Below are 13,382 nucleotides of genomic sequence, written 5' to 3'. Positions count from 1 at the left end.
TCAAAAAACGTTTAGTAACGTCCTTAACAGCATGTCTGAATACCCAGAATCCCTCCCGGCAGGAAGCAGAAAAGCAGGAAGCAGAAATAATCACTTCCTCTTTGGATCCTCATGCTCTCTCATGCATATGGAAAGTCAGAGGTCAGAGTCGTCGTCCTGTCCCCCCGAGCCAAGACGCAGGGTTGGGGGTGGGGTCACCTACCTTGAAGGACTCAAAGAAGCCCCCCCCTCCTCCGCCCCCGTTCTCCAGCTTGTCGTCGTCCGCCCCCAGACCCAGCATGGCCGCCCCCAGACCCAGCATGGCCTGGCTGTTCATGTGCAGCTCCTCATACAATGTCTCCAGCAAGGCTGACCGAGTACGTTCCTGCACACACACACACACCGCAGACACACACACAGCACGCAAACACACACACATAGCAAGCACACACACGCATCCAGCATCCACACACACACACAAACACACACAGACATAAATAAAAATGTGTAGCTCATTAATTAATCTGAAAAGCACACACACTGACACCCACACAGAAGTAGTCCATGTAAACACACAGGCTGTATGGGGAATGTGAGGTGACTCGTCTTACCTCCAGCTTGGAGAACTTCTCAGCCTTGCAGCATGCATACTCTGCATTAATCAGTTTAGTGAAGAGAAACTCATGGAACTCTGGACCCTGCACACAGTAGGAAGAGGAGGAAGAGGAGAGGGGGAGGAGGAGGAGACGGGAAGGAGGAGGAGAGGGGGAGGAAGAGTAGGAGGAGGAAGAGGAGGAAGAATAGGGGGAGGAGAGGAAGGTGAGAGGGGGAGGAATCAGAGACAGATCTCTTAGTGGAGGGGTCCACACAGTTCTCCAAGTGTTGTCTGCTGTTGGCAGACTGGATGCTTGGTTGACCTCTGACCTTTCTAAAAATGGCAGGGTCAGGTAGAGCAGGGCCAAAGAAAGGCACATCATCTCTGGCTGTTACGGAAACCTGGAGGAGGAGGAGGAGGGAGGATGTTAGCCCATTCATCAGTGAAGGACAAAAACTGCCCAGAGGTCACCTCTCTCAGACAGCATCCAGATTTGAATCTTAATCCCAGATTAGGATAATGTAGAGCGCCTGCTCCCAGCACGGTGAGGCTAGCCCCCCTGCAGAGCGCTAGCCCCCCTGCAGAGCGCTAGCCCCCCTGCAGAGCGCTAGCCCCCCTGCAGAGCGCTAGCCCCCCTGCAGAGCATTCCCACCTTGTAGAGGACGTTTTCTGAGCCCGCATTCTCCACTTGCACCACCACGTAGGCATGCAGGAAGTTAGACGCTATCATGTCGGGTACGAAGGGCGTGTTCTGCTCCTGGAACACGATGGCCACGATGTCATTTCCTATGTGCCTCTTCCTCTGCAGCTGGGGATGATGCAACCGTAAGACACACACACACACACACACAGACACACACACAGAGACACACACACACACAGCTGTGTCACCAAGCACCCCATGGATGACCATAAAAAAATCTAACTAACCCTTAAATACATAACTACATAACTACATCCACCAGCAGGTTCAAACACCATGGCTTAGATGGCTGGTAGAGAGGAATATTTACAGCCAGCTGATGATGGAAATGCATGACCATCTTCCTTCCCCATGATAGATAACAGTCCAGCATCAGCAGCTAGTTAGCATGTGGCCCTGGCTCTCTGGCAGATAGCACCCTGTAAGGGATCATGCACTCTGGTTGCATGTACTGCCAGATATTCACACCAGTCAATGAGAAACCACCAGCTGATAACCACCCTGCTAATGACTGTGTACAGTGCAAAGTGCTGCTGTAAATTACAGGCTTTGTATGAACAATACAATAGAGGCAACATTTATATTCAGGGCTTGAGAGATCATGTCTCCCTCTGCCTGTCAGTTCATGGTGTGTATATGTGTGTGTGCGCCTAAGTGTTTGGTGCATCTGTGTGTGTGTGTGTGTGTGTGTCTATGTGCATGTGCAAGCTATCTGCCATCTGTGATCCAACCCTGATAGAAGTGAGTGCAGCGCTATAATCACAGGGGTGTAAATGTTCTGAATAATGCTAGTAGTAATGTCCCAGTCCATGCTGTCCATCAGAGCACAGTTCCTGGGGTGATAAGCAGGATGGACCACAAAACCAGTCCACGGTCTCTCTTTCTCTACCTTGTCTCTCTGTTTACATCACTGTGTTGTATTGTTGTTGATTACAGGAGGGTGTTGTTGTTTACAGCATTGTTTTTGTTGTTTACAGCATGGTGTTGTGGGGTGATGGGACTGTAGTTCAGAACCACATCGGTGGTGAGTCTGTTTCCCTGCTCGTCTAACAGACTACGGCAGTGGTGTTGGAGTCCAGTCAGGGCCAGATGGCACCAGAACAGGCACCATGTCTCAGAGCAGATGGACCGACACAGAGAGAGAGAGAGGTCAGAAGGCAAGAGGAGAGGGAGGGAAGATGGACAGAGAAAGAGAGAAAGAGAGAGAGAGGAGGGAAAGTGGCAAAGAGGGAGGAGAGGGAGGCAGGGAGGCAGGGAGGGTGAAGGAGAGGGGGACAGGTCATACTTTTGCATACCTGCTAATGAAGAGAAACATGTCAGGCTACAGTAGACCGCTTCTCTCTTCCCACAGCCAGCCACTGTGACTCAGCATGTTCCATGTATGACCTTGAGCACTGTGACTCAGCATGTTCCATGTATGACCTTGAGCACTGTGACTCAGCATGTTCCATGTATGACCTTGAGCACTGTGACTCAGCATGTTCCATGTATGACCTTGGGCACTGTGACTCAGCATGTTCCATGTATGACCTTGAGCACTGTGACTCAGCATGTTCCATGTATGACCTTGAGCACTGTGACTCAGCATGTTCCATGTATGACCTTGAGCACTGTGACTCAGCATATTCCATGTATGACCTTGAGCACTGTGACTCAGCATGTTCCATGTATGACCTTGAGCACTGTGACTCAGAATGTTCCATGTATGACCTTGAGCACTGTGACTCAGCATGTTCCATGTATGACCTTGAGCACTGTGATTCAGCATGTTCCATGTATGACCTTGAGCACTGTGACTCAGCATGTTCCATGTATGACCTTGAGCACTGTGATTCAGCATGTTCCATGTATGACCTTGAGCACTGTGAGACCTAGCAGGGATGTAGCACAGTAAGACCTGCTGGAAGGCTTTTCTGTTGGACTTTCTACTAGCAATTATCCTTGGAGACAACGCTGACCTCTAGCCAGGACTAACCCAAGACAAGCCTTGTGCCAGGACTAAGGGTCTAGGAGGGCCAGGACTAAGGGTCTAGGAGGGCCAGGACTAAGGGCCTAAGAGGGCCAGGACTAAGGGCCTAAGAGGGCCAGGACTAAGGGCCTAAGAGGGCCAGGACTAAGGGCCTAAGAGGGCCAGGACTAAGGGCCTAGGAGGGCCAGGACTAAGGGCCTAAGAGGGCCAGGACTAAGGGCCTAGGAGGGCCAGGACTAAGGGTCTAGGAGGGCCAGGACTAAGGGTCTAGGAGGGCCAGGACTAAGGGCCTAGGAGGGCCAGGACTAAAGGCCTAGGAGGGCCAGGACTAAGGGCCTAGGAGGGCCAGGACTAAGGGCCTAGGAGGGCCAGGACTAAGGGTCTAGGAGGGCCAGGACTAAGGGTACCAGTACCTGCTGGGAGTCCCCCTCCGTGTAGGGAAGCTTGGTGGACACATGCAGCATGATCTCCTTGCTGTGGAAGCTTGTGTAGACAGACTCTGTTCCTGTCTGGCCGTGGGCAACGTCCAGACCCCCGCGAAACCTGAGGGACGCCACACACACCATGCACACACACACACACACACCATGCACACACACACACCATGCACACACACACACACACACACACACCATGCACACACACACACACACACACACCATGCACACACACACACACACACACACCATGCACACACACACACACACACACCATGCACACACACACACACACACACATTACATACCGTTACATCACATACAGACTGGAACCACGCTGAGGAGAGTACAGCACAACAGAAGACATAATACAGAGCATGGCAGGGCAGGACAACCAGACTGAAGACAGAGTTTCACAGCCCTCACAGTCCCCTTAGGAAGCCCCAGCCCCTACACCCCCCCTCCTCCACCACACAGCCGCAGCCAAGGACACTCAGCCTGTCCACTTTGTCATCCTGTCAGCCCCCCAGGAGCGGAACAGCCTTCTGCACCCAGAGAGCCAGAGCAGTTTACCCTGCCGGGGTCTGGCTCCGGGCCTGTCGCCCTCTAACTGGGGGGTCGTTATCAAACAGTTTGGAACCATCATGGTTCTGTTTTACATGAAAAGGAAGTTTGATCTGGGAACTTGGTTCAGAGGGGACCCTACAAAGCCAGACTGTTGGAGTCTCCATCTGCCAGGAGCCTTCCCTGGTCCACTGCGGTGTGAGACAGCAACATCTCCCCTGGCCAGGGCCTGGTGTGGAGCAGGGGGAATCCTGGGTTTAATATGACTCTCCTGGAGATGGGACCACAAGGCCAACTCACCCTTTAAAGTCATGGAGCTCAATCTTCTGGCCGAGGAACTCCAGGAACTCCACAAAAGCAGGACTCTCGGTGCTGTTCCCAAACAGCTCCTCCTCTGATGTCTGCAGGAGAGGAAGATGGGGAGAGAGGAGAAATAGAGATTGGTAGAGAGAGAGAGATCGGGAGAGACATTTTGACAGAGACATTGGGAGCGAGAAAAAGAGAGATGGGAGAGAGAGAAATATGGAGAGAAAAGGAAGGAAAGACAGTCACAGAGACAGAGAGTGATAGACAGAAGAAAGCAGACAGGAAGTTAAACATCTAAAGCCAGGAGACAGAACTCAGATAGAGCTATCCTGGTGACAGAAGCTCTGACTGACAGATTTGAGTTGACTTATCAACACCTGCTTCTTCACCCTGTCCCTCTCCGCTAGATACCTGTCCAAACTTCTGATAGATACCTGTCGCTCTGCTTACCTGTCCAAACTTCTGATAGATGACTCCGAACTTGAAGTTGTTGCTGATGACATGTTCATCAAACGTCACGATGAGCCTAGATGCCTGGAAACAGTACAACAGGACACCATGACAACAGGACACCATGATACCATGACGACAGGACACCATGACAACAGGACCAGAGGTGGTTCACAAAGCCGTGAATTCAGAGACAGGAAGTGGAGAGACAGGAAGTGGAGAGACAGGAATGGAGAGCAAATTAGAGAAGGCAGTGTGACCAGTTCATCACAGGATCAGAACGTAGCCCACTGCCTGAAAATGTTCCATGCTACAAACCAGAGCTCACCTTGGGATACAGGACTGGGTAGAACCTGTCCACGTTCACCTCTTCACACACAAGCTGCATGAGGGAACAGGAAACACAGCAGAGTCACTTCCTGTCTGAGGGGAATCTACTGGTGTTGCTGGACAGGCCCGTAACCAGACTCTGTCTTCTAGTGACCTAGATCATAACTCTGGGACAGTGGAATATTTGCCGATATTTAAATAAAAGTTTTGTTTTGTTTTTGCGAGGTCTGAACCTCAGGTATGTGTCTGGCGTTACCATGGTACTGGCTGGGAGAGCGCTCCTACCTTCGCCATCTGGACCACGTTGGGGAACTCAGTCAGACAGGAAATGGGGATGACATCATGGAAGGTTTTTAACTTGGTTCTGAAACAAGATCAGAAAAATAGACAGTCAGCAAGCTGGTCATAAAACACACAGAGAGCTGGACAAGTCATTCAATAACAAGTATCCTTTGTCCTGAAGAGAAAAAAACGATGATTTGGGAGCAGTCATCCAGTCAGTCAGACAGGCAGTCTCTAGTGAAGCAGTGCTCAGGCAGACAGGCAGAAAGACAGGCAGGCACTGGTGGTGTCCAGTGCAGCAGTGCTCAGACAGGCAGGCAGACAGGCAAACAGAGTCTCCAGTGAAGCTTTATTTACCACACTATTTACCACACAACCTCAGATGCTCTTTGATGCCAGAGTTTTCTGTTGACGATCTCATTATGCAAACGAGATGCAAATAGTTTGAGGAGGAGCCTCCCTCCAGACCCAATGCTCATTTGCATACCCCCCCCTCCTTCTCAGCCAGCCAGAGACAGTGGAGCCTGGGTGACACACACACTTTCTCCATAGAAACACAGTCACAGAAACGACACACACTCACAGACACGCACACACTCACAGACACAGTGTGAGTGTCTTCCGAGGGTCAGGTGACAGAGACCTGCAGCTGTTTCAGTCTGGCCTGCTCGTATCCCCTTCAGGTAGAACACTGGGACTGGGGAGAAGCTAGCTGATTTCTGTGTGAATGTGTGTGTGAGTCTTTGAGGTTGTGTGTGCGTCTGCGCGTGTGTGTGTTTACCAGCGGAGTGGAAATTGGTGCTAATCAGCAGACCACACTGTAGGTGGGTGGGCATAGCTGTTACCTAGCGACGTGTAAGAGGTCTCTTCATGCTCAGAGAGAGAGCAGCCATTAGGCTCTTCACACAGCTCTCCATCTCAATCACAGCTTTTATGGGACGTTGAGAGTTAGCCCTCCAGCCCCTCCAGCCCCTCCAGCCCCTCCAGCCCCTCCAGCCCCCTCCAGCCCCCTCCAGCCCCCTCCAGCCCCCTCCAGCCCCCTCCAGCCCCCTCCAGTCCCTCCAGCCCCCTCCAGCCCCCTCCAGCCCCCTCCAGCCCCCTCCAGTCCCCTCCAGCCCCCTCCAGCCCCTCCAGCCCCCTCCAGTCCCTCCAGTCCCTCCAGCCCCCTCCAGCCCCCTCCAGCCCCCTCCAGCCCCCTCCAGCCCCCTCCAGCCCCCTCCAGCCCCCTCCAGTCCCTCCAGCCCCCTCCAGCCCCCTCCAGCCCCCTCCAGCCCCCTCCAGCCCCTCCAGCCCCCTCCAGCCCCTCCAGCCCCCTCCAGCCCCCTCCAGCCCCCTCCAGTCCCTCCAGCCCCTCCAGTCCTCCAGCCCCTCCAGTCCTCCAGCCCCTCCAGTCCCTCCAGCCCCTCCAGCCCCTCCAGCCCCTCCAGTCCCTCCAGCCCCTCCAGCCCCTCCAGTCCCTCCAGCCCCTCCAGCCCCCTCCAGCCCCTCCAGCCCCCTCCAGCCCCCTCCAGCCCCCTCCAGCCCCCTCCAGCCCCTCCAGCCCCCTCCAGCCCCCTCCAGCCCCTCCAGCCCCCTCCAGCCCCTCCAGCCCCTCCAGTCCCTCCAGTCCCTCCAGCCCCTCCAGCCCCCTCCAGCCCCTCCAGTCCCTCCAGCCCCCTCCAGCCCCTCCAGTCCCTCCAGTCCCTCCAGCCCCTCCAGCCCCCTCCAGTCCCTCCAGCCCCCTCCAGCCCCTCCAGCCCCTCCAGTCCTCCAGCCCCTCCAGCCCCTCCAGCCCCTCCAGCCCCCTCCAGTCCCTCCAGCCCCTCCAGCCCCTCCAGCCCCCTCCAGCCCCTCCAGCCCCCTCCAGTCCCTCCAGCCCCCTCCAGCCCCTCCAGCCCCTCCAGTCCTCCAGCCCCTCCAGCCCCTCCAGCCCCTCCAGCCCCTCCAGTCCCTCCAGTCCCTCCAGTCCCTCCAGTCCTCCAGCCCCTCCAGTCCCTCCAGTCCCTCCAGTCCCTCCAGCCCCTCCAGCCCCTCCAGTCCCTCCAGCCCCTCCAGTCCCTCCAGCCCCTCCAGCCCCTCCAGTCCTCCAGTCCCTCCAGCCCCTCCAGCCCCCTCCAGCCCCTCCAGCCCCTCCAGTCCCTCCAGTCCCTCCAGTCCTCCAGCCCCTCCAGTCCCTCCAGTCCCTCCAGTCCCTCCAGCCCCTCCAGCCCCCTCCAGCCCCTCCAGCCCCTCCAGTCCCTCCAGCCCCTCCGGTCCTCCAGCCCCTCCAGCCCCTCCAGCCCCTCCAGTCCTCCAGCCCCTCCAGCCCCTCCAGCCCCTCCAGCCCCTCCAGTCCCTCCAGTCCCTCCAGTCCCTCCAGTCCTCCAGCCCCTCCAGTCCCTCCAGCCCCTCCAGTCCCTCCAGCCCCTCCAGTCCCTCCAGCCCCTCCAGCCCCTCCAGCCCCTCCAGTCCCTCCAGCCCCTCCAGTCCCTCCAGCCCCTCCAGTCCTCCAGTCCCTCCAGCCCCTCCAGTCCCTCCAGCCCCTCCAGCCCCCTCCAGCCCCTCCAGTCCCTCCAGCCCCTCCAGTCCCTCCAGTCCCTCCAGCCCCTCCAGCCCCCTCCAGTCCTCCAGCCCCTCCAGCCCCTCCAGTCCCTCCAGCCCCTCCGGTCCTCCAGCCCCTCCAGCCCCTCCAGCCCCTCCAGTCCTCCAGCCCCTCCAGCCCCTCCAGCCCCTCCAGCCCCTCCAGTCCCTCCAGTCCCTCCAGCCCCTCCAGTCCTCCAGCCCCTCCAGTCCCTCCAGCCCCTCCAGTCCCTCCAGCCCCTCCAGCCCCTCCAGCCCCTCCAGCCCCTCCAGCCCCTCCAGCCCCTCCAGTCCTCCAGCCCCTCCAGCCCCTCCAGCCCCTCCAGCCCCTCCAGCCCCTCCAGTCCTCCAGCCCCTCCAGTCCCTCCAGTCCCTCCAGTCCCTCCAGCCCCTCCAGCCCCCTCCAGCCCCTCCAGCCCCTCCAGCCCCTCCAGTCCCTCCAGCCCCTCCAGCCCCTCCAGTCCCTCCAGCCCCTCCAGTCCTCCAGCCCCTCCAGTCCTCCAGCCCCTCCAGCCCCTCCAGTCCCTCCAGCCCCTCCAGTCCCTCCAGCCCCTCCAGCCCCTCCAGTCCCTCCAGCCCCTCCAGCCCCTCCAGTCCCTCCAGCCCCTCCAGTCCCTCCAGTCCCTCCAGCCCCTCCAGTCCCTCCAGCCCCTCCAGCCCCCTCCAGCCCCTCCAGTCCCTCCAGCCCCTCCAGCCCCCTCCAGCCCCTCCAGTCCCTCCAGTCCCTCCAGCCCCCTCCAGTCCCTCCAGCCCCCTCCAGCCCCTCCAGCCCCTCCAGTCCCTCCAGCCCCTCCAGCCCCTCCAGCCCCTCCAGTCCCTCCAGTCCCTCCAGCCCCCTCCAGTCCCTCCAGCCCCCTCCAGCCCCTCCAGCCCCTCCAGTCCCTCCAGCCCCTCCAGCCCCTCCAGCCCCTCCAGCCCCTCCAGCCCCTCCAGTCCCTCCAGTCCCTCCAGCCCCTCCAGCCCCCTCCAGCCCTCCAGCCCCTCCAGTCCCTCCAGCCCCTCCAGTCCCTCCAGCCCCCTCCAGCCCCCTCCAGCCCCTCCAGTCCCTCCAGCCCCTCCAGCCCCTCCAGTCCCTCCAGTCCCTCCAGCCCCTCCAGCCCCCTCCAGCCCCTCCAGTCCCTCCAGCCCCCTCCAGCCCCCTCCAGCCCCTCCAGTCCCTCCAGCCCCTCCAGCCCCTCCAGCCCCTCCAGTCCCTCCAGCCCCTCCAGCCCCTCCAGCCCCTCCAGTCCCTCCAGCCCCTCCAGCCCCCTCCAGCCCCTCCAGTCCCTCCAGCCCCCTCCAGCCCCCTCCAGCCCCTCCAGTCCCTCCAGCCCCTCCAGCCCCTCCAGCCCCTCCAGCCCCTCCAGCCCCCCCAGCCCCCTCCAGTCCCTCCAGTCCCTCCAGCCCCTCCAGTCCCTCCAGTCCCTCCAGCCCCTCCAGCCCCCTCCAGCCCCTCCAGTCCCTCCAGCCCCTCCAGCCCCTCCAGCCCCTCCAGCCCCCTCCAGCCCCTCCAGCCCCTCCAGCCCCTCCAGTCCCTCCAGTCCCTCCAGCCCCTCCAGCCCCTCCAGCCCCTCCAGCCCCCTCCAGTCCCTCCAGTCCCTCCAGTCCCTCCAGCCCCCTCCAGCCCCCTCCAGCCCCCTCCAGCCCCCTCCAGCCCCTCCAGCCCCTCCAGTCCCTCCAGCCCCCTCCAGCCCCCTCCAGCCCCCTCCAGTCCCTCCAGTCCCTCCAGTCCCTCCAGCCCCCTCCAGCCCCCTCCAGCCCCCTCCAGCCCCCTCCAGTCCCTCCAGCCCCTCCAGCCCCTCCAGTCCCTCCAGCCCCCTCCAGCCCCCTCCAGCCCCCTCCAGTCCCTCCAGTCCCTCCAGTCCCTCCAGCCCCCTCCAGCCCCCTCCAGCCCCCTCCAGCCCCTCCAGTCCCTCCAGCCCCCTCCAGTCCCTCCAGCCCCTCCTTCCCCCTCCAGCCCCCTCCAGCCCCCTCCAGCCCCTCCAGTCCCTCCAGCCCCCTCCAGTCCCTCCAGCCCCTCCTTCCCCCTCCAGCCCCCTCCAGCCCCCTCCAGCCCCTCCAGTCCCTCCAGCCCCCTCCAGTCCCTCCAGCCCCTCCTTCCCCTCCAGTCCCTCCAGTCCCTCCAGCCCCCTCCAGCCCCTCCAGCCCCTCCAGTCCCTCCAGCCCCTCCAGTCCCTCCAGCCCCCTCCAGTCCCTCCAGCCCCTCCTTCCCCTCCAGCCCCTCCAGCCCCTCCAGTCCCTCCAGCCCCTCCAGCCCCTCCAGTCCCTCCAGCCCCCTCCAGCCCCCTCCAGCCCCCTCCAGTCCCTCCAGCCCCCTCCAGTCCCTCCAGCCCCTCCAGTCCCTCCAGTCCTCCAGCCCCTCCAGTCCCTCCAGTCCCTCCAGTCCCTCCAGCCCCTCCAGCCCCCTCCAGCCCCTCCAGCCCCTCCAGTCCCTCCAGCCCCTCCGGTCCTCCAGCCCCTCCAGCCCCTCCAGCCCCTCCAGTCCTCCAGCCCCTCCAGCCCCTCCAGCCCCTCCAGCCCCTCCAGTCCCTCCAGTCCCTCCAGTCCCTCCAGTCCCTCCAGCCCCTCCAGCCCCTCCAGCCCCTCCAGTCCCTCCAGCCCCTCCAGTCCCTCCAGCCCCTCCAGTCCTCCAGTCCCTCCAGTCCCTCCAGTCCCTCCAGCCCCTCCAGCCCCCTCCAGCCCCTCCAGTCCCTCCAGTCCCTCCAGCCCCTCCAGCCCCCTCCAGCCCCTCCAGTCCCTCCAGCCCCTCCAGCCCCTCCAGTCCCTCCAGTCCCTCCAGCCCCTCCAGCCCCCTCCAGTCCTCCAGCCCCTCCAGTCCCTCCAGCCCCTCCGGTCCTCCAGCCCCTCCAGCCCCTCCAGCCCCTCCAGTCCTCCAGCCCCTCCAGCCCCTCCAGCCCCTCCAGCCCCTCCAGTCCCTCCAGTCCCTCCAGTCCCTCCAGTCCTCCAGCCCCCTCCAGCCCCTCCAGTCCCTCCAGTCCCTCCAGTCCCTCCAGTCCTCCAGCCCCTCCAGTCCCTCCAGCCCCTCCAGTCCCTCCAGCCCCTCCAGTCCCTCCAGCCCCTCCAGCCCCTCCAGCCCCTCCAGCCCCTCCAGCCCCTCCAGCCCCTCCAGCCCCTCCAGCCCCTCCAGTCCTCCAGCCCCTCCAGTCCCTCCAGTCCCTCCAGTCCCTCCAGTCCCTCCAGCCCCTCCAGCCCCCTCCAGCCCCTCCAGCCCCTCCAGCCCCTCCAGTCCCTCCAGCCCCTCCAGCCCCTCCAGTCCCTCCAGCCCCTCCAGTCCTCCAGCCCCTCCAGTCCTCCAGCCCCTCCAGCCCCTCCAGTCCCTCCAGCCCCTCCAGTCCCTCCAGCCCCTCCAGCCCCTCCAGTCCCTCCAGCCCCTCCAGCCCCTCCAGTCCCTCCAGTCCCTCCAGCCCCTCCAGTCCCTCCAGTCCCTCCAGCCCCTCCAGCCCCCTCCAGCCCCTCCAGTCCCTCCAGTCCCTCCAGCCCCCTCCAGTCCCTCCAGCCCCCTCCAGCCCCTCCAGCCCCTCCAGTCCCTCCAGCCCCTCCAGCCCCTCCAGCCCCTCCAGTCCCTCCAGTCCCTCCAGCCCCCTCCAGTCCCTCCAGCCCCCTCCAGCCCCTCCAGCCCCTCCAGTCCCTCCAGCCCCTCCAGCCCCTCCAGCCCCTCCAGCCCCTCCAGCCCCTCCAGTCCCTCCAGTCCCTCCAGCCCCTCCAGCCCCCTCCAGCCCTCCAGCCCCTCCAGTCCCTCCAGCCCCTCCAGTCCCTCCAGCCCCCTCCAGCCCCCTCCAGCCCCTCCAGTCCCTCCAGCCCCTCCAGCCCCTCCAGCCCCCTCCAGTCCCCTCCAGTCCCTCCAGTCCCTCCAGCCCCTCCAGCCCCCTCCAGCCCCTCCAGTCCCTCCAGCCCCCTCCAGCCCCCTCCAGCCCCTCCAGTCCCTCCAGCCCCTCCAGCCCCTCCAGCCCCTCCAGTCCCTCCAGCCCCTCCAGCCCCTCCAGCCCCCTCCAGCCCCTCCAGTCCCTCCAGCCCCTCCAGCCCCTCCAGCCCCTCCAGCCCCCTCCAGCCCCTCCAGCCCCTCCAGCCCCTCCAGTCCCTCCAGTCCCTCCAGCCCCTCCAGCCCCTCCAGCCCCTCCAGCCCCCTCCAGTCCCTCCAGTCCCTCCAGTCCCTCCAGCCCCCTCCAGCCCCCTCCAGCCCCCTCCAGCCCCCTCCAGCCCCTCCAGCCCCTCCAGTCCCTCCAGCCCCCTCCAGCCCCCTCCAGTCCCTCCAGTCCCTCCAGCCCCTCCAGTCCCTCCAGCCCCTCCTTCCCCCTCCAGCCCCCTCCAGCCCCCTCCAGCCCCTCCAGTCCCTCCAGCCCCTCCAGTCCCTCCAGCCCCCTCCAGTCCCTCCAGCCCCTCCTTCCCCTCCAGTCCCTCCAGTCCCTCCAGCCCCCTCCAGCCCCCTCCAGCCCCTCCAGTCCCTCCAGCCCCTCCAGTCCCTCCAGCCCCCTCCAGTCCCTCCAGCCCCTCCTTCCCCTCCAGCCCCTCCAGCCCCTCCAGTCCCTCCAGCCCCTCCAGCCCCTCCAGTCCCTCCAGCCCCCTCCAGCCCCCTCCAGCCCCTCCAGCCCCCTCCAGCCCCTCCAGCCCCCTCCAGCCCCCTCCAGCCCCCTCCAGCCCCTCCAGCCCCCTCCAGCCCCTCCAGCCCCCTCCAGCCCCCTCCAGCCCCTCCAGCCCCCTCCAGCCCCTCCAGCCCCTCCAGTCCCTCCAGTCCCTCCAGCCCCTCCAGCCCCCTCCAGCCCCTCCAGTCCCTCCAGCCCCCTCCAGCCCCTCCAGTCCCTCCAGTCCCTCCAGCCCCTCCAGCCCCCTCCAGTCCCTCCAGCCCCCTCCAGCCCCTCCAGCCCCTCCAGTCCTCCAGCCCCTCCAGCCCCCTCCAGTCCCTCCAGCCCCTCCAGCCCCTCCAGCCCCCTCCAGCCCCTCCAGCCCCCTCCAGTCCCTCCAGCCCCCTCCAGCCCCCTCCAGTCCCTCCAGTCCCTCCAGCCCCTCCAGTCCCTCCAGCCCCCTCCAGCCCCTCCAGCCCCTCCAGCCCCTCCAGCCCCTCCAGCCCCTCCAGTCCCTCCAGTCCTCCAGCCCCTCCAGCCCCTCCAGCCCCTCCAGCCCCCTCCAGTCCCTCCAGCCCCTCCAGCCCCCTCCAGTCCCTCCAGCCCCTCCAGCCCCTCCAGCCCCCTCCAGCCCCTCCAGCCCCCTCCAGTCCCTCCAGCCCCCTCCAGCCCCCTCCAGTCCCTCCAGTCC

General features: G+C 63.1%; 1 protein-coding gene across 1 annotated transcript in view; it reads right to left on the bottom strand.

The window, feature by feature from the left end:
- Window positions 1–202: 202 nt before the first annotated feature.
- The window catches only part of LOC134015823 (rap1 GTPase-activating protein 1-like), a gene marked incomplete at its 3' end in the record, with an annotated part of 17,076 nt that continues 3,896 nt past the window's right edge, over window positions 203–13,382 (bottom strand). The window contains exons 5-13 of the mRNA XM_062455356.1: window positions 5,619–5,697; window positions 5,332–5,385; window positions 5,004–5,087; window positions 4,548–4,648; window positions 3,660–3,789; window positions 1,227–1,382; window positions 904–975; window positions 591–677; window positions 203–364 (exon numbers count right to left, since the gene is read on the bottom strand). Coding sequence (XP_062311340.1) covers window positions 203–364; window positions 591–677; window positions 904–975; window positions 1,227–1,382; window positions 3,660–3,789; window positions 4,548–4,648; window positions 5,004–5,087; window positions 5,332–5,385; window positions 5,619–5,697 — 925 coding nt within the window. The remainder of the gene's footprint in view (window positions 365–590; window positions 678–903; window positions 976–1,226; window positions 1,383–3,659; window positions 3,790–4,547; window positions 4,649–5,003; window positions 5,088–5,331; window positions 5,386–5,618; window positions 5,698–13,382) is intronic.

Source organism: Osmerus eperlanus, unplaced genomic scaffold, assembly GCF_963692335.1.
Source record: "Osmerus eperlanus unplaced genomic scaffold, fOsmEpe2.1 SCAFFOLD_490, whole genome shotgun sequence".
Lineage (NCBI taxonomy): Eukaryota > Metazoa > Chordata > Actinopteri > Osmeriformes > Osmeridae > Osmerus > Osmerus eperlanus.
Note: the sequence above shows the minus strand (reverse complement) of the source record. Positions and strands in the feature narration are given on the sequence as shown.